Source organism: Phoxinus phoxinus (assembly GCF_949152265.1).
Source record: "Phoxinus phoxinus genome assembly, chromosome: 5".
Taxonomy (NCBI): domain Eukaryota; kingdom Metazoa; phylum Chordata; class Actinopteri; order Cypriniformes; family Leuciscidae; genus Phoxinus; species Phoxinus phoxinus.
Window position 1 is genome coordinate 18798434 of NC_136880.1, and position 27990 is coordinate 18826423.

Genomic DNA, 27990 nt, shown 5'->3' on the forward strand with positions numbered 1-27990 from the left:
CAAAGGATTTGACATGTTTTATTGAATAGTTTATTTCATTGACTAAAAATGAAACTGGGTTAATTACAAAACATTTTACTGACCGGAGTGATTATAAATGTCTTTCAATTTTATCGTCAGTTTTGAGACTGTTATATTTACATTGACAAGCTTTACATGAGCAAACTAGGCTACTATTACTGTTATAAATTATAATATTGACATTGTATTGCTGATCTTTTTTAGCAGTAGCTGTACATGAATGTTTAAATGAGATCCACGCTAAGACACCTTGCATTTGTCTGAGCTCTTGGTTTCTGTGCGGGCTTTCAGGAGGTCTTCTATCTCTGTATGAGAGGCTTGTGTTGCCAGAGACAGCGCACTGCGACCAGCCTGGAGACAAAACACAGATGTATGATAATATGATAGATGACAATCCATGAGATATACTCAGATCTAAACAGCATGTGGATATCGTTATGTATTTATCAACAAATCATTTGAACCACATTTGCCACTGATGTTACCAATTGAGTGGTTAATGTGGTTCAAATAATGTTCCCCGCCTTTATGTGTGTGTGTGTGTGTGTGTGTGTGTGTATGTGCGTGCGTTGTAATTATTCATCATTCCCTGAATGTCATATGGGTGAAGTGAACAGGTGGACATTATACGGGAAACTTCTGGCTGAAAAATGTCAGGAAGTCTTTATAACACCTGCTCTGTTTTAGAGGATTTATTGGTTCTCCGAGCAGATCTTCAGTTGTGCTGATGGGACACAGATAACTTGACCAACATGCTATAGTTTAAGCTGTGGACTTGACAGATTTAATTTATAGTCTTACATGAATTCACATTATCTCGCTTTCTTTTTCTCATTCTCTGATATAGAGGCGGTAAAGACAGAACACAGAAAGTGATTAGACCAACAGCTGTCTTTCACATAAACTTTCTGTTGCCGTTTTGAAGAGTGAGGCTGACATCATGTTAACATGAAATGACCGTTTCTGGAGTTCAGACGGGTTTGTGTCCAGTAGGTGGCGCAGTTTTTTACAGTTCAGCTGCCTAGCAGAAACGGCTCTGTCAACCCACACTGGACATGCTCGAAAGAGCGGTTGTCCTCCTCCTACAAAGTTTCATTGTTTTCTTCTGCACCAAAATATTAAAGACAGACAAAAGCAGCATTTTCATGAAATTTAGCCAATCATGATGACTGAGTCGTGTTTGTAATGCCCTAACATTGGAAGTCAAGCCATTATTGAGGGTTTAAAAGCAATAAAGTGCAGATGTTTTTGCAGATCAGCTTTAGCAAAATTTGCTAATTTCTGTATATTACAAAATATAAATATGCATTCATGTGCAGGTAAATGTGGGAAGCAACATTAAAATTTGCATTCTAAAATGACTTAAAAAGTAATTTGACAATGTAAAGATCTAATGTATGTGTAAATATGACAAATATATAAAGCCCGTCATTAAAAATGGAAAACACACCTATTGTGCCTAAAAAACATCATTCAGAAGAGAAAAACTTTTTTCTAGCCATAAATTAAACAATTGTAAGCAATTAATTTGCATGAAAGTTAATAGGAATAATATAAGCATTTCCCATGCCTGCATATGACGAGAAATATATTATGACTATGAATTAACAATTCCTTCTCAAGACTTATCAAATCATGGCCACATTTTAGTTCCATCGGTTTAGTTAAATCGTGGCCATGTTGTACTAATTTGTTCAACATCGTCTGTACAAATGTGTAGCCTAATTGTAGCAGTAAAGTTATCCTTTTAGCCGTATGACAACTGTCAGATGAATGTCTATTTCGTGTTTTTATTTTCTGTCAAAATGTGGGCTAGCATGCAAGAGAAATTACCTTGTCTTTTAAATTGACATTGCCGTTTGCTTCCTCCAGCAAAATGCGCACAATGTTGACGTGTCCCCGATCACAGGCGCTGATCAGTGGAGTGGTTCCGGCGTGATCCTGGGCATTAGGATCCGCTCCCTGTTCTAGCAGGAGACGCACCATTGGGACACGTCCGTGTCTTACTGCCAAGTGGAGGGCTGTTTGTCCGACCTAAAGACATTTATTTAGAGCAGAAGCAAACACATCCATCTTCTGAAACATTAGAGAAAATGCCAAATCTTACGCAGACATTTCCAACAATTAATTTGATATAAAGTGCACACTGTGCCATCTGGCTGGTAACACCATCACCTGGCCAACACAGGCGTTGACGTCACCAAGCTCCATCAGCTGCTGGACCACTTTCATGTCTCCTGGTGTTTCTACAGCTGTCAAGCAGGCCAGCATGATAGCGGTGTAGCCAGACTTGTTTCTCAGGTCCACTTCACATACACCTAAGTTTAAGCAAGCACAGTAAGTGTCTATTAGATTAGCTTAGGGTTTATGCTCTTTACAAATATTGACACTTTTTGTACTATACTGTAAAGTTTAAATTGAACCCTTTTTCAATTTGCATTACTAAAACTTTTTTTTGATGGTCCCTTTAACACATTCTGTTGACTATAAGTAACTTTGCAACTACATGTAAAATAACTCTCATTACAGTATTAGTAGACTGTGTGCTTTACATCTGCTAATACTTTATTGTGATGATCCTCGAACAGACATTCTACTGACTATAAGTAACTACATTTCAACTTATTCTAACCTTAACCCTACCAGTCTACTGATACTCAACTGACACTCTAATGAGAGTTGTAGGCGCAACGGTACCTAGTCAACAGAATGTGTTAAAAGGACCATCAAAATTAAGTGAAACCAAAAAATAAACCTGGAAAGGGGACAACCTCAAGGATTGTTTGAATATTCAAACAAAGTTGTATATGGACAGAGTAGCTCTGCTTTAAGCGCTAGTGAGCTGCCTTCCTGTCTACCGCCTTCTAAGGCAGCACCCGAAATTAAATGAAACTCCACAAGTGACTCATTTTGAACATGTGCACGAAACTAAAAATAAAGCACTACTCACAACACAAAAAAGCACAAAAAAGACTAAACTGACAATTGTTCTGAGTTTGACGTTAGCATGTTGCTATATCCAGAGCATAAAAAGACAACACACACAAATAACCCATTGTCCAAGATTAAATAAAGCCCATATATGTATACATAGATACCACATTTGACCGCTCCAGACACGTACTTGCACGCCATCTTGGAACGGTCAGCGTGTCGTCACTCACAGTAAGAATCAATGATGTCACAACATTGCGCAGCTTCTGGTTGTGAAACCTTCCAAGATATAAATTCTCAAAGAAATGGGATAACCTTTCACAGCTGAGAATGTGTTGGTTTGTGTTTTTATATGTACTCAATATTACATGTTTTTACTATGGTACTTTTTAATGTTTTTGCTTTTACTATGGTAACTTTCTAATGTGTCAGCTGATACCTCTGTCTTGTATTGTGTTAGTTTATCAAGATCATCTGCTGAAGTCTATTTCATATATAGATATTCATACATGCATCTAACTATGGTTGCAGACGCTCAGTCAACTCGAATGTCGCAAATGAGGAATCTATGTATACTTATCTATGGTAAAGCCAACCCGGAAGTTAGCATCATTCTAGTTCCCTCGACATAATGCCAATAGGGTTTTTCAGTTGGCTTTTAGATTTTTGCTGATCACTGTGAAAACAGTGAATGTGACCCTTCCCACTGAAGTATATTTTACTTTCATTAGCTTTAAGTGATTCTATAATGTAATTGTCTACATCACAATAAAAATACTTGTTTTAAACCATTAATTTCCAAGTAGTTAAAAAAAGGAGACAAAAAACAGTGAACATATTACCACTGACCTGTGTCTAAAAGGACCTTTACGATGCTGAAGTTACAATGAGACACGCTATAATGCAGGGCGGTGTTCCCATTGTCATCCAACATGTTGACCAAGAACTGAAGGACTGTAGGTGTTCGTGAATTAACCTCACTGAGATACAAAGCAACAATATCGGGACATGCCCCCTCTTCAGCAGAGACATGAAACCATTGCTGGAACACAACAGTGAGAGCCTTGCTCTGCAAATCAGCAAAGAAGAAGACCAGTACTGAAGTTAGCACTCAAAAGAGGGATACAACAACAGCAACAAACAAAACAACAGAATCCTTTTCAAGCACATGGTACCGTGAGGATTGAAAAACTTTAACTGGCAGTCTAATTGGCAGAGTCAATGTTAGCAAAGGAAGTAAATATTAATTTCAGTTTTCACACCTGGCTCGTTTGGAGTGTATGTTTCGAAACCTGGTACGTTTACCTCCTTAGTTCGGTTCGTTTAGGCATGTATGAACAAAGCAATCGCACTCGGATCCACACCAAAAAGAACGCCTAAACAAAGGTGGTCTCGACCCACTTGAAAACAAACTGGAGCGGTTGGCTTGTGGTGAGGAAGCAATCCCACCCAACATACCAATGAATGTACAGAACCACAATGTACAGTATGAATGAAAAGCAATAGTTTGTTTTGCTAATGCCTCTCAAAATGAATTGTGGGTTAACTTATAGCAAAGATGAAGTGAAATGCCTGATTGAAATTTGGTCGGATTAACATATTTTAGAACAACTGTCCAAAACGTATAAAAATAACAAAGTTTACAAGGCGTTTAGCAAGAGTCTCAAGAGACGGGCTTTAATCGCTCAATGGAACAGTTCAGCACAACGGCGGAGCTGATGGATGATGAGCGGAACATAAACAGATGCACTTTGACCAATGAGAGGATAGTTTACTCGCACACGACTTGTAACAATTTGAATCCCCGTTTCGGATCAAAGCAAACGATCTACAGGCCTGAAAACACCTAAGGGTTTGATGGTTCATGTCTCATTCCCTGCAGGGATTGGACCAGCAAACTTTCGGTAACTAGCTTTAATTTATTACACACCACTGCCCAAAATAAGTAATTAATGTGCAAGTTGGGAATATTAAATATAAACTATTTAGTATGAATATTACCGTTTCGTCATCAGGTTCTGACACTTTATCCATATGGTCTTTAAGGAAACAACATGCCTCTATGAAATCTTTATTAACAGCTTCCCTAGAAAACAAAACAAGTTGTTCTCCATTTGTGTTTAAAATGTATAAGAAAGCTACTGAAAAATATAGTTGTTAACATCTAAAGATGATTTCAGTTCCGCTCACCTGTTTGTTTTGATTGCCAGAGATTTCTGATCCTCTAGAGCTCTTCCCTGACTTATTTGCTTGTGCAGATCGTCTTCTTTTGTGGTCTCTACATACACGACATCTTCTGTTGGTTTGAATTCTGTATTTTTACTTTTACGTGTCTGCACACTGGAGTCCATTGTCCATGTGGTCCATAGTTTGCCTTCTTCCTTTGTCATATTCTTGTTGAGGTCAGCATCCACTTGTGTATGCTCTTGTAGTTTGATAGCATGACTTACTCCCTCTGTCTCCACACTCCCACTTCAGAAAGTTGAAGGTCAAAGAGCATTAGTATTCTGCAGTTACTGTTTTAGTGAATTAGTCTGTAAAAAAATAAGTGCACAATGTGGGGATATGTATTTACCTTTCTCTTGTGCTGACTTTACGCAAATGTTCTGTCTTGGGGTTCTCTTTCACTACTGGAAGAATTTCCTTCATTTTATAGTCTTGAAATTCACAGAAAGGCCACAAAAGACAAAAATACACATTTTTAATAAATGTCATATATTGGCAAGAATATTTTTATTATACACGGTCAGAAAAAAAGAGCACGTAGAGCAGCTTATCACTACGACAGTATCCTCAACAAATCAACATTTTTAGCTTATCTACCCCTGAAAGTTGCATATTAGTACCTTTTGAGGGTAATGCCCCAGTGACAAGCTGTTATATCCTTAGGGGTACGACTAAGTGTAGAGTCATACCTGGTTGAGAAACATCCCCAGCAGGAAACACATAGAGGGATAGAAGGGTGACTAAAGTTGCTAACTGCTCTTGAATGGTGCAGACCCTTGGCGGCAAGTGATCGAAAGACATTTGTCCTGATGAGTCGCCTTTGCAAAGGCATTCCCACTGCTCCTGAAGGAGCTCTTGCAATCTTTTCACATGGTGCTCCATGTCTGCATGTGATACTGGAGGTTGATCCAGAACTTGAGGGGGAATTCCCTCCTCTGTTGGCATATCTTGCTCACTTATTAGTGGTTCCTGCAATTCTACCACAGGTTCAAGATTGTGTTTACTTGCTAAGAAGATCTCAGATGAAATCACCCTGGCCAGTGTGTGCCCCATCACAGGCTGTATAGTCAACTGCTTAATCTTCTCATCCTTGAGATGACTCTCCTCTCCTTGCTGCTTCAGCAGAGTTCTTGTCTTATCCAGCTCTACCTCCAGTTCATGAAGTTTCTGTTCCAACAAAACAACTTTCCTCTGGAGAGTTTCAGTGAGAGACTTGGTTTTGTTTTCAAAATCTAAGAGATCTTTTTCTCGTGAGACTGTCTTATGTCTTTCTATCTCTGGAAGAGTTCTAGTTGAAGGCATTGCAACTGCATCAACTTGTTCAGAAGAAGCCTTGACATTTTCCTCAAGCCGGTCATATTCTCGATTCATCCAGTCATCACTTGCTTTGTCTTGATTTTCTCTGACAGACGAGGGACTGTCCCAGTTATGTATGTGTAGAGAAGCAGGAACATTCAGTGGCCCAGTGGTTTTGTTTTGGGAATGTAACTGGACTAAAAGCCTCTCTCGCTCCTCCTGCAAAATACATATCTGAGCTTTGAGCTCAGGAATGACTCTGATCTCCTCTTCCAATTCCCCAACTCGTTCAAGTGCTGCAGTGAGCCGCTGGAGGGTCCCATTTGCCCTACCCATCCTGCTGTCGGACGTATGAAATACATCTTCAGAGGAACCATTTTCCCGCATTAGATATTCCTTGGGGCTGCTGGGGCTAGTTGGACCATCGGTTGACTCAGAGTGTTTTCTCAGTAAAACAGTCAAGGGTAAACTGGAGGCTCTCAAGAGATTTGGCCTGACATAATGTCCTAAAGGCTGCTCATCAAAAGCCTGAATATCAGCATCCATCTCTGCAGATGTGAAGGACTTGTAGATGGTCTCTCCCCTCCTGGCATAGCCAGCAGACACACTGTCACTAGATCGAAACTCAAAATGTTGTTGAGAGTCTCCTAGTTTGGTTTTGGGCCATAAAGTACTGATGGAGCTCCACTCTGTAGCTCTGCACCCATAACCCGGAAGGCTTAAGTTACGCGACAGGGCACCATTATTTCGCCCTCTTTGCCTTCGCTGCATTGGCACCCTCCTAATGGTGTTGCCCTTCTCAATGTCATCCACATATTTAAGGAAGTCCAGGTCCAGATGGAATCCATAGGGCGTCTCTACAGAATAGGAGGGTGGTCTTCTTTGGCTCCCATTCTCTTTTGGAGAGGTGCCATTCGCTAAAAGAAAAACACAAAGGTGTGTTGTAGAAGTGATGCACAGTATCCAAATTGCTCCAAATTTATTCAGATCATTGGAAATGTTGTACCATGCTATGATTAAACAAAAACTGGGTGATTCATACCTTTTTGGGTATCCATTGTTCTTAGCATAAGTCTGTCTTCAGCTTCATGTGGCTTTTGGGTTGTGTCTCTTATCCCCTGAGGACAAAGATACATTTCTGTTACGTTTGATGTGTTTAATTAAACAGAATCAATCACTTCTAAATGTTGGGAACAGGAACACAAGTTGGGGTGAGAGTAGGTTGTGCATTAGTATTCAGCAGATTTACAGAGCCAGACTCTTTCTTGTCTGTCCTCATCTCTCTCTTTGACCACACAGCACTTTCAAGGCACCACAGAAGCAGCCACAGCCCAAACAATGTGAGCTATGCAGTAAACACACAAACAGCTGAGACCAAACACTTCCACTGGCTCACATACACACAGACAATCACAGATGCACTCCTTGGCATAGCTCACACAAGTTGAAGAAATACATCTTATCAAAAATTGCAGCCATCCTTCCTTCATACCTGTCTGTCCCACCATTCTACTTTATCGATAGAGATAAGCCAGACAAGCACAGAAATAGGGGCTGATCTTTTTTTTGGTTATGAGATACCTCAGTTCCCGCTAAGGCCGACTGATCTGAAAGAACTGATATAACAAGCAAGGTATGTGGGCACTGTCAGACAAAAAAAAATGCATTGTTGATACTGTCTTCTGCTGACAGGAAAATGAGGCTGCAGGATTCTTGCCTGAAACACACTCATAGAAAGTTTCCTGACAAATGTTTCCTGTATCCTGAAAATCCATAAATAGCCAGTAAGCCGGGGGTGTTCAATCCTGCTCCTGGAGGGCCACCTTCCAGCAGAGTTGATCTCTAGCCCTAATTAAACACACCTGAACCAGTAAATCAAGGTCTTCGGTATCACTAAAAACTTCCAGACAGGTGTATTTGAGGTCAACTCTGCAGGACAGTGGGCCTCTATGAGCAAGAATGGACAGCAAAGTGTGATCGCAAAAAAACCTTGAGCTTTTACAAGAGTGATGTCAACTAAACTACTACTAACAAATTTTCTTCTACTTGATATGCTTATTTAAATGTTGTACCATATATTTTTCTGTCTCACTCTCTGTCTCACAAATGTTTTGTTAAAATTTGCATTCAAATGCAAATCATGGACACTGGATGTGTAAAGACAGAATTTGACGTGAATGCCCCCCCTTTAGTACTTGTGTAGAGTATATTTCTGGCCTGAAAATTTATTCGCACCACTATTACGAAAAAGTCTAATATAGATACTAAATCATTATGTGTTGGTAACATTTTGTGCTGGTAATTGTTTCTAGATCCAACCAGCTTTCATGCAGAATTCAGCCACTGTTATAGATTTGGGATTTTTTTTTTTTGGTCACTTTCACAATGTAGTCTGTGTTCACTGAGTACGGCACACTCCATTTCACAGTAATGATTATTGTTCACTTTCCTTTTTTGCAGCACTCGGGAAAAAAAATATCCCTCCTCTCATTAAATGCATTTCTCTCCACAGCATTCTTTCTTGCACCACAAATTGGATTGAAACTCATGACAAACTAAAAACTGCTACCGCTGTAAGAACAAAATTTGAAACACAGTGTCCTCTGAAAAGGAATGGACAATTTCAGGTTTTAGGTCAGGCTTGGAAAAAAAGAAAGACCAAACTGGAAACTTGAGAGGAACAAACATTTCCTGCAAAGAGTTTCAAACTAGTCGGCTAAAACTTGAAGTTTTTACTTCATTTGCAGGGAAACTTTGCTGCACAATCCATAAATTATAAATGACTGTGTGGCTTTTCTCTTCTCACTAAAAAGGTGTCAGATGACACTACCTGTTCTCTGCTTCTTCTCTGAATAGCATATGTTATGCTAGCTGAGTTTTGACATGCACTTTTAACAACTCAAGTGTGAGTTCACTTTTGCATAAAACAGACTGCTGGTCCTGCACACTTTCTCACTCACTCACATTATAACACACACAATAGACAGACGTTTCACTCTTCCTGTTTGGCCCTGTAAGTGGTGTGGTTTCCTTGGCTCAGATCCTCATTCTTTCTGCTCTGTATGGAGTTGGCTGGAGGACTGAAGCCAGAGATCGGTTCTCCTGCTCTCTGACCCCCATCACCCTTTCACTTTATGGAGAGATAAGTGTGGTGTGTTGAAGAGTCTCTGCTACTGGAGAATGACTACTGTGAGGAAAAACACTATCTATCTATCTATCTATCTATCTATCTATCTATCTATCTATCTATCTATCTATCTATCTATCTATCTGTCTATCTGTCTATCTATCTCTCCGTCCTTAGAGTGTTGTTCCATCTTTTCCCCCCATTTTTTTCCATGTCCACAGTATTTGGACCATGTCGACAATCTTGGCTCTTTGCCAACACCAATATGTGCACGCACACCAGTTACACGAGAAGACGTGTGTGCAGCAAAGTAAATTCAGACTCGCTGTATAATCAAACACATGTGAAACATTCAGCACTAAGCGTCTGAGAAAAAATCAAAAAGAGTCTTTTCAAGTCACCATCTGAAACCTCCTGTCACACAAACTAAGCAATCCAGGACGTCTCTCTATTGTTTAAGCGAAACAATCACTTCATCAGACTTGAGATTTGGACTTCCTGAGAATTTGTTTGTGCAAAATGAACAAATTACATGTAGGCTACCTTATGAAATCAAAACTACACACCCTAATAACACTAAAAACGTTTTCTTTCTTTCTTGCAATATTCTAATTGAGAAAAAAGAAAAGAAAAGTAAATTAGTGGACATCCAGAGTTAAATGAAATAAACTTTTGCTCAAACTCTTTGACACTATGGTAACACTTTAGTTTAGGGTCCAATTCTTAATTAACTAGCTGCTTATTAGCATGCTAGGATACTGGCTGTTTATTACTTATAAAGCACATGTTAATGCCTTATTCTGCATGATCATATCCCTTAATCCATCCCAATACTTAAACTTAACAACTGCCTTACTATTAATAATCAGTCATTAGGAGTTTATTGAGGCACAATAAATAGTTAATAGTGAGAATTGGACCCTAATTTAAAGTGTAACCGACTTTACTTCTCTAAGTTCTTTATTTATACATTGAGAAAGAATTAAATCTGTATTTTAGGGCTGTGTCTTACCTTAAATATCACAGGTTTGGCATTGTGTCTTCTCCGTGCTGAAGTATAGCCTGTTCACCTCTCCACTTTTCTCCTTCATCTGAGAGGCTTCAGAGGGGAAGGCAGACAAAAGACATTCAAGCAATGCCAATGTAAAATTCTTGCAAAACATAAGCAGTGTTATTGTGTGTGGAACAGGAGGTGGGATGTAGGCACTCTGGCCTTTCATGGCTCCGCCCCGTCCAATCAGAGCCAGTGGGTGGGAGGCAATCTACATAATTCCTCCAATGACAGAAAGAGGGCGGGCTGAAAAACGGAGAGGTGGGCGGGGTTTTGTGCATAACTGCAACTGAGGGATGCTTCTCAAAACAGGATTCATGTGATTGCAGGGGGCCCGAGTGTACTTGAAGAGTACTGGGGCACTCACAAAACTATTCCCACATGAAACTGGGTGAAAGAGGACCCCGAAGTAACCTGTCAGAATCTCAGAGCACACACACACACATGCCCACCCACACACTTTGAGTGTAATTCAATCCACTGTAACTTAGTGCTCACCATCCATTATAATCATGAAAATAGTTCAGGGTTTTTTATGAGTACAGGGCACAGAGTGTTTGAGGCTCCCTCAGGACATGCCATTCATTCTTTATGTATCTCCTTTCTCCTCTGGTCTTCTTTTTAATAGTATTATTGTAGATTTTCAACATCAGCATCAACCAAGCAGTGCTTATTGATCATAGAAAACATAAGGCTGACTACTTTTACAACTGATTAAAAAGCTGAAAAGGAATTTCCTTTTTCCCTTTAGTTTCCCATTTGAAGTATAACATACTTATTATAAAAACAACATACTTTAAATGAATTCACTTGTGTGCAAACTCAATGTAATGTTTTCAGACACTTGATTGCATGTTAGTTACAATTAAATAAAAAGTATTATAATTTAAAGATATATTACATACATTAGTGGATTTTGACCCACTTATGTAGGACGTGTAATTTCATAATTACTTTTATTGTCTTTGAAATATGTTTAAAGTGTACTGACATACATTTAGGGTAAACTAAAATATACTTTAATGTAATTTTACTGAAGCTGGGTTAGTTCAATTTTACTGAAGCTGAAGCTATGTTATGGATTGTAATAGATTTGTAATTACACGTGTGTTGTAGTTGCAATTTAGTACATTTAAATTATATTAACTTTAATTATCATATCAAATAACACACTACAGTAACATTTTAATCAAGCACTTTACACTTAACACACACTTAGTATGTTAGTCAACACATCAAAATAAGTGTACTTTAAAGCATGACAAAAGGATACTAAAACAATGCTTTAAAATGTACTTTAAAGTAAAACTTTTAATTTGACATTATTACTAAGTACACTTTTTAAAAGTACAGTGCATAGTTTTTTTTAAAATATTTGATGTACACTCCAATTTGATAGTTTGCATGCTTGTAGCAACTGGACTCTATACCCAGTATATAACGTGTAAAGTCACTTGGTGGAGCTAACTATGAAAATTACAGGAACAATCTAACAGTTTGACTAACATGCAATGTGGGACATAAAACAGACACAAGAAAATGCACGGCTTGCATGTGACACCCACCAAACAGAATGACTTCAGTCATCTGAGGTGGTCCTGCATGAGTGATGGGAACAAGCGTGCATAACTAGACTTCCACAACTCTGACAAAAGAAACATGCAGGTCCACTTTCCTTTTGCTAATAGCAGCCAGTTGCTTTTGTGAGTTTGTCATTCTTGATAAATGGTGCCATTTGTCTCACAATACTTTATGTAATTATTATGATTTTTTAATAGACGTAACACTGTTTAGTACACTGTGTGAAGCAAAACACATTTTAAAATAAAATATAGTTTTTTTTTTCATCAGAATGTCAGACAATTTGTAAGTCCCTGTTCATAACCATCCACGTTTGATTGGGTTATATATCAGAAGGGAAAAAAAACAATTCTTAAATTGAGATTTTGTTTCTGATACAACAAAGTTTTATTTATATATATTTTTGTCCCCTAGAATCGTCACGCATTTTTTGTTCAACCTTATATTTAGAGAAGATATAAACTATGTAAATTAAATAAACCATGTATTTTTAAATGATATGAAGTCCAAACGGACTGGTTTGAAATAACGTGATTTATAAATAAATAAACTCTTTGTGCAAGGCTATAACCACATAATATTTTGTCTCACTCTCATAATATTTTGTCTCTGACAGTTATAGCCCTGGTACTTTGGGTCTAAGAGTGGGAAAAGGCACAAATGGCAGAGTTTCCTGAAACGTCTCAGGTTTCGACTGTAACCCTAGTTCCCTGAGTAGGGAACTCGCGCTGCGTCGATGACGCTTTGGGAATGCCCCTGCGTGATTGCGTCTGAAGCACGTGTGTCAACTAGTCCAATGGCGAGAGTGAGCGTCATGGGCGGGTGACGTCACAAGCAGGAAAGGATAAAAGCACATTCGGTCTGACCGGCATTAGCTTCGAAAAAGCCGAAGCAAGTCGATCATAGGGATGTAGGAAGTAAGGCAACGTGACACAGCGCGAGTTTCCTACTCAGGGAACTAGGGTTACAGTCGTAACCTGAGACGTTCCCTTTCGAGGGAACTCGCGCTGCGTCGATGACACTTTGGGAACGAGAATGCCCGAACGCCATACGGCCAAGAACCTGTAGTGTTAAAACTGTCATGACATGAGAACTCTAGACCCAGGGGTATCCATGTCTAGGTCATAAAATCTGACAAACGTGAGCGGCGAAAACCAGCCCGCTGCACCCCAGAAATTAGGGCCTTGGAGGCCGCCATACCCCTAGTAGAATGGGCTCTAGTGGCCAAAGGTGAAGGCTGGCCCACAACCTCATATGCAAGAGAGATAGCCTTGACAATCCATTTGCTACAGTAACAGTCTGTTTGGAAGCAGGAAGGCTGTTTTTAGGGGGCCCAAAGCAAACCAGCAGCTGATTAGACTTTTTCCACTGGGCAGCTCTGTGGACGTAAGTGTCCAGTGCTCTGACTGGAAAGATGAGGTTCAATTTCTCCTAGTCTTGATCTTTAAAAGGAGGAGGGGAGGACAGAATGCCTCCAGTACGATAGGCCGTGGTACATTGGTTGGAACCTTTGGTACTTGTCTGGGTTTCAGATAGAGGAACGCTTTGACCATCCCGGGTGCAAACTCAAGGCACGAAGGAGATACCGACAGATCTACTCTTTATAGTGAGGAAATGGCTAGAAGGAACACACTTTTTAGGGTCAGAAACTTTTCTGAGACAAAATCAAGAGGCTTGAAGGGAGCGACAAATAGACCTTCTAGAACAAGAGCCAGATCCAAAGCTGGAACTCTGGGACGAACTGCAGGCCTCAGCCTCAGGGTGCCATGAAGGACACGTAGTATAAGAGGACTTCTTCCGACAGATAGACCCCCAGGGCATGGTAGGCTGCAATGGCCGCAACATAAACCTTCAGTGTGGAAGGAGATAACCTTGAAGAAAAACAATATTGCAGGAACTCAAGTATTGAACCAACAGTGCAATTAACTGGATCCCATTGTCATAGATTACACCAAGAGGTAAAAACTCTCCATTCTGGAGTGCAGTATGGTCTCCACAACCTCGGTTGAGAGACCAGAGTCTATGAGTCGGGCCCCCTCAGAGGCCAGACCCACAGGTTGAATGCTTCTGGACAGGGATGGAGGATTGCTCCCCTCGCCTGAGATAAAAGATCCCTACTGACCGGCAGCTCTAGGGGAGAGCCATCGAGAAGGGATATTAGGTTCGAAAACCACACTGAGCTTGGCCAGTACGGAGCTACCAACAGAACACTTACTCCGCCCTGGCGGACCTTCTCGGGAACTTCTGGGAGCAGAGCAATCAGGGGGAAAGCGTACAGACGTAGCCACCTGTCGGTCTCATATCTCTAACGGAGAAGCGGATTTATTAAAGTCTTCGCCGGTTCCCGCCACCTTCTTCCCACAACAACAAACTGCGTTACAGTATTTTAACGTATGTTTCATATAGTGTGTAACCGAAGCTATATATTTTGAAATGAAACATTTCTCATTCTTAGTGGGGTTTTTTTTAGTTAGCATACATACTATTAAAATACTATATGATAGTTGTCTGTTTTCCTGTAAAGGTGTGTGTACTGTGAAAGGCGCTATACAAATAAATATATTACTTGATGGTAGAAAACTGCTAGACTACTTGCTTAAAATGATTTTACAAACTGATTTGTCTTATTTTGTACATAGCAGTGGGATTTAGCTGTAGGCCTACATAGCAGCAGGATTTAGCATACATAAAGTCTCCACATAAAGCTAAAACAGCTCACATTAGCTACAAGAAGTTATTGTGAGAACAGCTTTAGATCAGGCATACTACTGAGATCCTAAGGTGGGACTCATCTCTATGGTGGGCTGAAGCTTCAGGCGTGGCGGCTGGGGACTCTGGCGTGATGGGTACTGCATGAGCGTTGTAAGAGCCGAGTCGCTCACCCGAAGGTGTATTATCTAGGAACTCACTCAGTGACCCTCAATGACCATCACGGATGAGTTTTGGATTGTAACTGGTTGTTGAGTCCGTAGCAAAAAAAAGTCAAGATTCTCGGTTCCTGAGAATCTGTTTAGTTAAGATCTGAGTTTATTTCTAAATAAAGACTGCTGCACTTAGATCCTGTTTCATCTCTGCTGCAACCAACGGTGACAGAACTGACCATTAAAAACAGGATCTAAGTGCAGCAGTCTCTATTTAGAAATACATTCAAATCAGACATGAACACACTAAAAACATGACAAACAGGCTCAAATTGTGACAGTGCCCTTTAAAGTTTTCAAAAGCTTTCAGTTCTGCAAACTCATTTTAATGGGATCAATATCAAATGGTGTCTCTGAGAGGAAACTATATAGGAAACTATATTAGCATATAAAACATTTCCCTGCTTAGAATATTTACCTGTATATGTGTTTGCCTCCAGGAAAATAAATGCACATTTGTAGAGCCATAAATAAATAAAATAAAATGAACCCAATTCTGTCTTATGATTTGTTACTTATGCCAATAAATTTTTCACTTGCATGGTTGTTTGACTTGCTAAATCATAACATACATTATAGTCTGTGTTGAAATTACTGTAATTTTGCAATTTCAGTTTCCTTCTTAATTGTATTCATATTTTGTCTAAAGGGGGATTCTCAAAAATATTCACAGTATACTTATCCATATGCACATGTGTGTGCCACATGTTGAATCATCAGTGATGTAAGAGAAGGTTGTAAATCATGTGCATTGTATACAATCTGTGTGTATTCTGCTGCAGTAAACCCATAATTAGAAGGCAAATGTGGGCTTTTTAATCCTTCTTCAAAAGAGTCCACAAACCAAACAAACTGCAAACTAGGGATAAAGATTGATTGCTGGCCCGTGAGAAATTCAACCATTCATCCAAGCCCCTAAACAACAAAAGTATGATTCACAAACCCAACACACACACATTTGTACTTGGACACCTTATCAAACAGACACATATTCCCTGTTTTGGACAGAAATGGAGGTAAGGTCAGGTTTGTTGTTTCTACTGTGTCATCCTTGTGCAAGTTAACGTTTAACTGGAAGAGGCCCAAAGCATTCTGATTTACGTTTATTGGAAATCTGCTTTGACTGCAACAGAACTCACAATTTTTTATTTTTAGACCTCAGCGTGTGAAGGTCATGACAAAAGTTCATGAAGTTGTTAGGATCAGCTTCTTATAAAATCATCTGTTTTCTTTGGCTCACTCACTGACTTTTGAGCCAGTTGAAAAACATAGACTGTCATTAAAAATTCAGAGGTCACCCCATCCCAGTCTTCTGCTTGAAGAGAAGTCACAAGGAGACAGAATGATCTTTCAGGAAAACAGGAAATAATCTCACTGCCATATGGCAATGGACAGCGGTGTAGTTATAGCTAATAGTTGGTTTTGTATTTTGATGAGTAGGACTGGAGAGCTGTATGAAGTATGAAGTATGAAGTCAGAGCTAATGATATTAGCAGCCGTAACCCAATGACTCTCTCTCTCTCACACACACACACACACACACACACACACACACACACACACACACACACACGCACACACACACACACACACACACACACACACACACACACACACACACACACACACGCGCGCGCACACACACACACATGCACACACACGGTCTTGGGCAACCTTGTTGTTTTGGTCTGTTTTGATTTTTCAAAATCAAAGAAGCTGTCATTACTAAATGGAGGGTTATTTTGTCATAATGACCACAGTGCGTCACATCTTGTGCTCTATAATCGGAAAGGGAATTTCAAAATTCCCTGTCAGATCACTAACTCAGTCTGTTGTGATTGGTCAACCGCTTACAGCACGTGTCGGAAATCGAACGACCATTACCATGACTGAATTTCAGCTCCGGAGGCTTCCTCAGTCCTCAGCGATTGTACACACTGTAAAGACAGTAACAATGGCGTTGAGTTTACCGGTCCGTATCAATCCGATTATGAAACATTGGAAGAACTAGTTATCCCTCCATCACAAAGATGACTTAAGCATGCAGGACGTTTCTCAGTGATATGCTACTCAGTTTGACGTACTGTACATTTTGAGATGTTGCAACTATAATTCATCACCATCAGCATTAACAAGTGCATGTCCATCAATAAACCGATGTGAATATTTAAAATGTATTGCGGTGCACATGTGGGAACTGTATTAACTATCAATAATAGCGCATACGTTGATTGACCAGTGTAACATTAAAGTTTGTAAAACATATCTTGCTCCATCAGAATGGAATTCCTGGCGACTCGTTTAGGCGGTTCAGAGTCGATTCTTTCTTTTGGGAGACAATAACTTTGTTTATCTTGCTCTTTCGACTTTAAAACTTTGCAGACCATTTACATTCATAGACAGCTATATTACACACTGCATTAAATGTAATACTCGAAAAAGCATAGCGCTATATAAGTATATGTGGCAGGTCAATTAAATTTATCCTGCCTGCAGGTGGCTGATTGATTAATTTGAGCTTGTCCTATCAGTGAACTGTAGTAGCGCATATAAACCAGCTGGTTACGCCCGTTTCACACATACTCCGTTTGCAGTGCGTTTGCGGTGCGTATTTTTTTCCGTACCCATGTTAACAGGTCAGAGCTTTCACACTGCACACGGATGCGGTCCAGCAATCCGTTCCAGTTGCGGTGCGTATACAGCAGTGCAGAGATCGTTTACGCACAGAGTCTATTTCTGCTGCACCGCACTGCAGCGTATTGTTCACATTGAAATAAATATAGATTGACAAGAAACTGTAATAATTTGATCATAGCTACTCATAATTACAGTTAATGTGTTCTACATTTACTAAATTACAGGATCAAGAAATTAAAAAAAGTTTTAAACGAGAATATAAATATATATTATTGCTGCATGTTGTTCTATTTAAACATGAATATGTAGGCCTTATGTGTTGCCCTTTTTATTTATTTTGTTTATCGTCACATTCAACCTTCATGTCATGCGAATTTATTAAATGTAGCCTAAATGAACATCTGAATATGTAGTTGTAGCCTATATGAATTCATAAGTAAATCATATTATATAGTTTTATTTTTGAATGTAAAGTTAAACAGGGTGTAATTATAAGTTTGTTATAGTTATGTAGGCTAGTTAATTCATTTTGACTATGTAATTGTAAATCAAAATGTTTAACTTTTTGGTGCTACAGCCAGCCTTATTTATAGCAGAGGATACTCGTTTTAATGTAGTGGCATGTGCTAACAATAATTATTATATCAAATGTTAATTTCCAAAAAGGTCCTTTGTCTTCTGGGGGCTAGCCCTCTCCCGGTTCTTATTTTTTTTTCAGTCTTAAAATATGCATTTATAATCAGTATTTATACATTTGTATTCTAATTTAAAATATTTGTGTATTATATCTCAGCAACAGATATAGCGTGATAGCTTTTCTGTCAACAACTCGAACTAAAACAAAGAATCCCAATGATTAAAATTAATTTCATACTGTTGTAATGTAACAATGTCAAAGTTAAAGTTTGGTTTTAAAATCAAAATTACTTAGCCTACCCATTTTTTATTTTGTGACACAGAAACTACGTATCAGTAGCGCTCTGCAAACGCAGCATATGTGAAAGCACTATAGCGCGTGCTGCTCCAGTACCGCACACGCACTGCAACACGCACCGCACACGCACTGCATACGGAGTATGTGTGAAACGGGCGTTAGAGTGTTTGGTGTCACGAGGCACCGCCCCTTCCCGTGTCGTCATTTTCCGTCGTCATTCAGGGCGACATGCAAGTTATCACGGCTGGCATTCGGCTGAGGTTGTAGCCTACCCTGGATGGTCAAAGCATGGGTGTTGATGCTTCCCGCCAGTAATGTTTAGTTATCGCCGATGTGCATGCTTGCTGTCCATCTGATAGACGAGACGAGCTTTCAGCCCACATGCGTGTTTGTTGCCTGACTGAGTTGGTTCCCAGAGATCGCACTTATAAGATGTAATAAGGACCGATTGGTCGCGTCTGCACCACCGATTAGTTTCCGTGCGGTTGACTGCGTGGGACTACTTCCGGAGGCTTTGCTGCTTTGCTGCTTTGCTGTTGCTTTGCTTCATTTGTTCTGCTGTGGACAAATGACTGAAATCGCTGTCCTTTTGTGTTAATTTTAGTGTGTGTGCATCCCTGTGAGCCCTTTATTTCAGGGATGTTTCTGTGTCTTGTGTCTTGTGTGACACCAGGAAAGTTTCCTTTTTCATTTGTATTTTGTATTTTGACTCAGAAGGTAATCTGGTAAACTTAAAACTGAATATCTCTACTTCAATTTCTGTCTCTTGGAGTGACAATTCTGAGTGTTTCAACAGTGACAATTCTGAGTGTTTCAACAGTGACAATTCTGAGTGTGTTTCAACAGTGACAATTCTGAGTGTGTTTCAACAGTGACAATTCTGAGTGTGTTTCAACAGTGACATTTCTGTTCCAGGAGCTGAGTGCACAAAGCAGGGGCGGATTGTTGGTGGTGGTCTCCCTCACGAGTGTTGTGTGCTGAGTGTTGTGAGTGTGTGTACTGGTGTGAGTGTATATGCACAGGTGTACGCCAAAAGGTGACTTGTTGTGGAGGCCTTACGTGCCCTTATCCACTGCTCTGCCTCGGCTCCTGTCCCGCTGACCCAGGTCGCTCCATGTGTGTTTGTTGAACCACAAAATTGTCTACATTGAGTGCTGTTGATGTATGTGCATTTTTATATTGATTATTTATCTATAATAAAACAAATTTTATATTTTTGTACCCACGTCTCCTGCCGTCTTACTGTGGACGAACCTGTGTTTCCTTAAATAACAAACTATATTTTATTGTCCCTGGCAAGATTCCAGGGTGGCGTAGTCGTTAGCAGAGATAATTTATGCTTAAAACCATTCCACCTATGCTCGTGCCGCTACATATATATTAGTATGGTAGTTTGCTATTCCGAATTCAGCCCAAGTGTTACTCATGCTGACGATGCTTGCCCGCCCCACAGATTCTTCTGATTGGACTTTTATTAGTTGTGTTGCATGTCAAAAGCTGAACTTCTTTTACAGTAATGGGACACTTCTTCAAAAATTTTTTTTCCTCATTCACAAGATGCCAAAGAAACAGTGTGTGGTGGTGTGGCAGTCTTTCGAGACGTGACGTGGCAGTTATTCTCAACAAAAAAAAATTAAGTACATTTTTCTTTGCAATTTCATGTAACTATCAAGCAAACCACAACGATCCAATTCCAATAGACACAATTAAGTCCTACACTACCTGTTTTCTTGTTTGATTACATGGATATGTTACAATACGGAAGAAAAGACCATACTGACTTTAAAAAGAAGCGTAGTGTGCCGTTTGGTCTGAACTGGCAGTTTTTTTGTTTTTGTTTTACTGAATGTCAGTGGAATGGAAAAGAACGCAGTTGAACTAAAAGTTGAACTTAAAACTGCGGGGCTGGTGCATTAAAAACAGTCAAGATGCTCGTATATTGCATATTTACATAGAAAAACAATAAAAAATCAGTGCAATGGAATGCAAAAATTGTTCTGTGTGAACTGGCCCTATAAGAACTTCAGGAACTGTTTTGCTATTTCCCCTTTTTGTGGAATGACAATCTGCTACATTTAAATGCAAGCTAGCCAACTATTCAAATGACTGTCGGTCTCCTGAACATTTTCAGAGTGTGCGGTATACTAACATTTTAGAAGAGATGTTTATGGCTGAAAAAAATCCTTACTTTTTCTTCCATCTTGTCAAAACAATCTGGTACAGCAGGTCATTCTCCTAAATCAATATAGCTCACAAACAGACGCACATAAACCCTGCTTAAAATACTTTGAAAATATTTCAAAATATACATTAAAAAAAGTTGTACTTTTTTGTATCAGCTGTACTGATATCATAATGAATAAAAAAAATGCAATTGTAATTCTTGAAAAGAATTAAAGTAGTTTGGCATGTTTTTTATTGTTATTTATTAGAAAATATTAATATAATATTTAATGTTTGTGTAACTATTAAAAAGCTTTTTTGGGAAATAATGATTACTGTAAGTTCACACATTCACTGTCACAAACACGCCAGATCCCTCAGCTCCTCCCCTCCGATCAGCATGACACAAGGAATCTATTAAGACCAGTTTCATTACAATAATAGGCTAATTGAATCAAAAGTTATTATCATTTTTGGAAATTGTCTCGAAACTTTTTAAGTTACGTCAGCACATGGTGCCGAAGGCCGAGTTTCATAACGATATACCAATGCATTCATAAAATATAGTATTTTACAACAAAATTCTAAATGGCTGACACCCAAAATGGCCGATGTGGAAAAACTGGGTTTCGTTCGACCCAGCATGCTTCACAGAATCTAAAGAGACCAGATTTCAGAAGTTATAAGCAAAAAGAGCCATTTGTCATATCTCCTGACCACTAGGTACTGCATCGAAACTGTGCAGGTAGCCTCAGGTCATGGTTGTCATAACACACACCAATTTTGGTCAGAATATGCTAAAGGGTTGCAGAGATATGTTAATTTTGACGTGCATTTTGTTGAATTCGTTCACACGTTATTCGAGAACAGTTTCAATAATCAACTTGAATTACAAGACTTTTTCATTTTATTTATCATTTGTCATTGAACCTTTATCATGCTCCAATCCAAAGTATCTTTTGACAGATGATGTTAATACATGATGTGAATAGCTGAAATGTTGTGGTATTTGTGCATTTCAACCCTTTATTTACCTATTGGGACAGCGTTGGGATTTATAAAGGTCTACATGGGGTCACCACAATGCTGTTTAATGATCAACAGCCCGACATGAGGAGGCATATAAAAGAAGTTCAAAACCGTGGGTGTCTTACTCTAGTGAGGACCAGAGCAGTCTTAGCTTAAAAGAAACAATCATGATACTGCTTTTACTGTCGCTCCTTCTGGTGTCGTCTCAGTCTCACTCCTTTCCTACAGACCTCACCTTACCTGAACATCAGACAGAAACTCGGTTACGCTTTGCAGCTCTGGACGAAGTTCGGCTTTTGGCGAACGGCCTCCTACAGCTGGGCCATAGCCTGAAGGACTTTGTGCAGAATACCAAGAATCAGATCAATGATATATTCCAAAAGCTCAACATCTTTGACAAATCCTTCTACCAACTTTCTGCGCTGGCCAGTGAAATCAAGGAGGAGGAGGAAGAACTGAAGAAGACCACTGTGTTCCTCAAGGCAAATAATGAGGAAATAAAGAGTCTGTCGCTAGAGATCAACTCCAAAGTGGAAGATATCATAAAAGAGAGGAACCATCTGAGGAGTCAGGTGGGAGGCTTGGAGGAGAAGTTAAGTGGTCTGTCCCAGAGTTTGCTCTCAACCGAGCAGGTTGCTGAAATCTCCACGTTCAAGGTACGATTATGAATTGGCTCAAATGCAAACAAGCAAGATGATTTATATATAGGTGCCATCTAACATCTTAAACATCTTGCTTGTTTTAATTTGGTGCGTGTAAAGAGTTTTCTGACATTTATTCAGGTTCCAGGGTTCACAATCTAAGACCCGGCTCTTTTTTTTTTTTTTTTTTTTTTGTGAATTTGAATTGTGTTTTCCTTGTTGAAGTGGAATTTGAAAAGACAGGAAAAAATTAATTCACTTAATTGCGATTAAAACATTTTTAACAATAACACAAGATTTCATTATTCCAAGTTTTGGCCAAAACATTCATATTCACAACATTGTATTAAAAAAATATATGTCTATTTATACCCTTATATATGTAAAAAAAAGAATTTGACAACTGAATATCAATATTGATTACAATTATATTTTAAGGTGTCCTTGTTACAGTGTAATTATACATTTAAGTACCGAGTAATATTAATGAACTACATGTACTTACTATAGGGCTATAGGGCTAGGTAGGGTATGGTTTGGTTTAGAGTTAGTTGCATGTTATTATGATTAATATAGTAATTACTACAGTAACTATATGTAACGTGTAATAAAGACACTGTAAAATCAAGTGTTTCCTAAATATTTAGGTTTAATATTTAACCAAATTAACAGAGCCTTTTAAACTAATTGTAATATTGTCATACAGGACCGCAACAAGTCTCCGCCAAATTACTTTCAGATAACTTTCTAAAAATAATTGAATTAATATTGACAAAATCTATTGATTATAAGTTGGTTGTATAATAAAAATACAAAAAAGTAAAGATAAATAAAAACAAATATTCAACATACAAAGATATTCTATAAAAATAAGAAAAAAAGATTAGCATTTTATACAGGGTGCTAACAATTTAGGTCACAGTGGTTCACTTGACCTTAAAAGTTTGGGAACCAGCTAAATAGAGCATAATGATAAATGTGTTCTCCTCCCATGGTCCAAAAATGATGTACATAGTGAAATGTATAAAAAATTATGCAATTATATTATATGTAGAAAAAAGGGATGAAAAGATGTGAATTCGAAGTGTCCATACCGTGGCCAGAAGGGGGAAAGATGCTAAGATGTTGCTGTTGTTGTCTATTAGGAGATAATCCAGACCCAGGAAAAGAGCATCACTGATCTGCTGAAGGCTGTGAATGAGCAAAGTGAGCAGCTCAACAACCAAAGGACCAAGATCAAGGGCCTGGAAAATAAAGTACAGTATTAAGAGACCATTTAAGATAGATAACTGTGGATATGTGCTGTCAGCATGCATCCCATCCTGCACAGTTTGCAATTAAAAAATGAATAATGTTTTAAATCATGCGGCTTGTTGAAGTGAAGTTATGCTATTACTTTGTTAAAATGATGGGACTTTTCATCCAACAGAGAATAAAATGAGCATATATTATCCCATAGACCTATAATGAAGACCTGAGCCAGATATGGGATTTGGAAACCCCCTTAAGGCCCATTCACACCAATACACAATAACATTGCTTCTTTTAAGTATGCGCAGCAGTTCTATAATCTTAAATTTGGCATGACTTGGAAGTGTGTGATAGTCTTTCCTTCGCTAAAATTATGCATATTTGAGTGAAACAGCGTCTTGAAAAAGATGATAAATGTTGGGTGGGGCTTGATTTTGTCTATCGGGAATTGATTGGATGGTTGTGTCATGAGTGACAGGTTGTCCCGCCCTCGCGCCAGTCATCAGAGAAGAGATGAGCAAGAGGGAGGGGAAGTTATTTTGATTAAAGATTATGAGGCCACATGAATAAAAAAACTATATGAGCACAAATAAATCATTCATAATAAATACTGCAATATCCCATAAAAAATAAGAATTGTCCATTTTTATTTCTTGGTTACTTTAAACGCTCTAGCTCTTGAAGGCATAATGGATTCTGATTGGCTGTTTATATTTTTATCGTTCATCAGATGAAAAAAAAATCGTTCTGAAAGTGATTCCAACAATTGTTCCTCTGCCATTCTCATAGAATTAATGATTATTAAAACTTCATAGTTATTGTAGCTGTCCTTGGTGTGAATAGACTATGACATTTTTTTTGTAAAACTGTGTTTTCAAAATTGCTATCTAGCTCAGCATCCAGGAAACTGCTGGAAACTTGCAAAGGAACCGCCAAACCAACAGCCTCTCAGGATACCTTCCGTACTTCACATCCGATGGGAGCTTCTCAAGCGGTAGGGGAGGCAGGAATGAATGGCTTTGAAAAATGTTACTGCATCTGTTCGGTTACATACCAGCACGTCACGTTGTGTTGTAGATCTTCCAAAAGACTGCGGCGAGGTCTTCAACCGAGGACAAAAATCCAGCGGCCTGTATGCTATTAAACCACACGAGTCAAAACACTTTCTTGTGAATTGTGAATTCACCGAGGGTAAGAATAAAGCATATTTCTTTCTCACATCTCTGAATTCTTAAAACATCCAGTGTTTCCCTTCAACGACAACAACAACAACAAAACTCATTAAACTTTGAGATGACTATATGGCATACTGGTCTGTCATCTACAGAGGGAGTGTTCACTGTCATCCAGCGCAGACATGACGGCTCTGTGGACTTTGACCAGTCCTGGGAGAAGTATGAAGATGGATTTGGAGACTTCAGCAGTGAGTTAAATCAAGGATGCTGTGCTCATAAACTTGAGTAAATGTGTTCAGTCTGTGATTATAGTGGAGCACAATGGAGTGCTGTGTGTTTAGTGTTGAGAAAGTCTGACATCTTAACATTCTACTTTTAGTATCACTTTTTACAACATAATTTCACAGTATGTGCAATTTGACCAGCATTCCACTTTTATGATGTTGCCTTCCTTGTCCGTTCTCATGACATAATATCTTTCAGAATACTTACTGAAGAAAAGTAATGCATGTGGATACAGCCTTGTGTCACAGTGCACGCAAAACAATTATATGATCAATAAGTGATGCCAACATAAGCAATTTTCAACTTTTTTTGTAAGTTATACAAGAATCAACTCATTTTTAAAGTCAGTTTAATGTACTTTAAGTTGAAATGACTTGCACAACCAAGTTGATTGCCTTAAATATAAGGCAGCGACTGTATAGTGTGTGTTTGAAATCCATATACTTTATTTCATTTCAATAGATTTGAAAATTTTTGGTAGTGGGCAAATTACTTATACAAAAATACAAAAAATAAGTATACATATTCTAAAATGTATTTTATAAAATATTTTGTCCCAGTCAAAGGTTAAAAACTCAGTTAAATAAGGGTTTGAAGGTCAGTGGAAAACTAGTGGATCATTTAAAAAAAAACTATAAAACCGAAAAAGAAAATCTGTAAAAAAAAAAAAAAGAAATCTGATCAGCATTGTTTAAATATTGACCTCTAACTGTATACACTGTAAAAAAAAAAAAAAAAAAAAAAAATAATTATTTGAAGTTGCAAATAACAAAGATTGTTGGAGTATGTTTTACAAAAAATACTATTTCAGTCTTTCTACTTCAGAATTTCACTAAATTTCAGTGTTTCAGAAGCTTCCTGTTCATAACATGATTAAAATGACCAACAAAAATGATGTCAGATCATAACATTGAAAAGAAGGTGAGTGGCAAAGACATAATTCAGCATTTGCTCAGAATAATACATAATACAATTCATGGAAACAAAACTACACATACCGTGAAAGCATAATTTTCATTACAAGAGCAACATTTTAATTATTAATATGGTTGCATGCAACTTGGCTGATATACATTTAATAATAATAATAATAATAATTTTATTTTTCATAATTTTATGTATCTAAAGTGGAGCATTATTAAAACGAGTGATGTATGTAAAAATGTGAAATTATGCCTATATAGTAATTAGATCACACCATACTGTATACATTATGATATTGGAATGCCATAATATTCCTAGATGTCTCAGATGTGTGTGTTTGATAGGTGAGTTCTGGCTGGGGCTGAAGAAGATCTATGCTGTTGCCCGTCAGGGACATTCTCTCCTGCACGTCCAGATAGAGGACTGGAGGAAGGAGAAGCATTTCATAGTTTATCGGTATATCCTGGAGGACGCTGCCTCCAACTACACCATCCATCTGAAGCTGCAGTCCAGCCCTGCTGTGGACGAATACACTGTCTTCAGGTTCTCCACAAAAGACCACAACGATGGAAACCAGGATCCAAACTGTGCCCAAGACTACACAGGTACAGTACATGCCATCATTTGCAGCTAACACAAATATGTTCCAAGAACATCTTGCTAACGTTCCCATTAAGTTATAAAAACACGCAATGTTCTTTGAAAGTTCAAAATGTCCATGTTTTTTTCATGGTTGTGCAAATGTTAAGGGAACAATCTGTTTTATAATTTTGCAAACTATTGGAACTTACAAGTTGTAGCTAACAATTTAAGAAATGTTAGATGAACAACCAGCTAAAACGTTTCAAGAAAAAAAAGTTCCATAAACGATGCACAGTACAGTATACATTTTTTTTAATTTATTTTTTTATGTTAAGAATATTTGAAAGACCAGATAACTTTGAACGATTGTTCCATTAGCGTTACTGGAGGAACGTTTGTTTATAACTTTGAGAGAACATTCTGAGAATGTTCCCTGTTAGCTGGGCTTTCATGCCTTTTTCATTGAGTGATGCATGTGCAAAATGAATATATCAAGTACTGCTTTGCCTGTGCCTAAAGAGCCTATTTTGAGAAAACCCTGTGTGTCTTTTTGTGTGCATATGCTTTTGTGTGCATGGAAATTGCAAATTAAATGTGTCATTCTGTACACATTTAACAGACTGCTGCTGTTTCCTTTAGGTGGGTGGTGGTTTAGCATTTGCGGCGACATTAACCTGAATGGCAAGTGTATTCAGAGCAGACCTCGTAAAAAGGGAACCCACTGGAAACCTGGCAGGGGAACCACCATCTTCAAGGCCTCAAAAATCTCCATTAGTCATCTCACAAAGCCACAAACCCCTTAATATCATACTGTTGATATGCAGAAACACAGAATGGGATTATCAGAGCTCCAATGCACATTCATGTTGAACAACTGAATACTGTTTTTTACAAAATAACCTTTTAATGGATATGACAAAGTTTGTTGAGTATAAACATATCAAGTATGATGCAGTAAAAATTGGACATTTACACTATGATTAGGCCGCTGGACATATGATTCAGTTTCTCCACCAGTCATCTTCATTACATTGCAATGAGTCAAACCAGGAAAACTCTCATTTAACCTTCTGAGAGCCAGTTTCATCCATGTGTTTAAATATCATATTGACTGTCATTTGCTATTTTTGAACTACTTCCAATATTCTCTTATATTTAGAATTGTATTAACATTAAATGCAATTATATTTCAAAAATGTTTTCATTTGCTGT

General features: G+C 38.4%; 2 protein-coding genes across 2 annotated transcripts; one reads left to right on the forward strand and one right to left on the reverse strand.

The window, feature by feature from the left end:
- Window positions 1–23706, reverse strand: LOC306998775 (KN motif and ankyrin repeat domain-containing protein 4-like). Its single transcript, XM_079613112.1, has 11 exons — window positions 23656–23706; window positions 10617–10703; window positions 7520–7595; window positions 5871–7394; window positions 5531–5612; window positions 5146–5427; window positions 4957–5041; window positions 3805–4024; window positions 2197–2339; window positions 1855–2055; window positions 1–372 (listed from the first exon to the last, which is right to left on the reverse strand). Exons 3-11 carry the CDS (start codon window positions 7545–7547, stop codon window positions 262–264), a joined length of 2676 nt encoding a protein of 891 aa, XP_079469238.1. The 5' UTR covers window positions 7548–7595; window positions 10617–10703; window positions 23656–23706; the 3' UTR covers window positions 1–261.
- Window positions 22029–27969, forward strand: LOC306998777 (angiopoietin-related protein 3-like). The gene is made up of 7 exons (XM_079613115.1): window positions 22029–22576; window positions 23707–23817; window positions 24704–24806; window positions 24890–25003; window positions 25140–25235; window positions 26541–26801; window positions 27418–27969. Exons 1-7 carry the CDS (start codon window positions 22088–22090, stop codon window positions 27579–27581), a joined length of 1338 nt encoding a protein of 445 aa, XP_079469241.1. The 5' UTR covers window positions 22029–22087; the 3' UTR covers window positions 27582–27969.
- The last annotated feature ends 21 nt before the right edge of the window (window positions 27970–27990 follow it).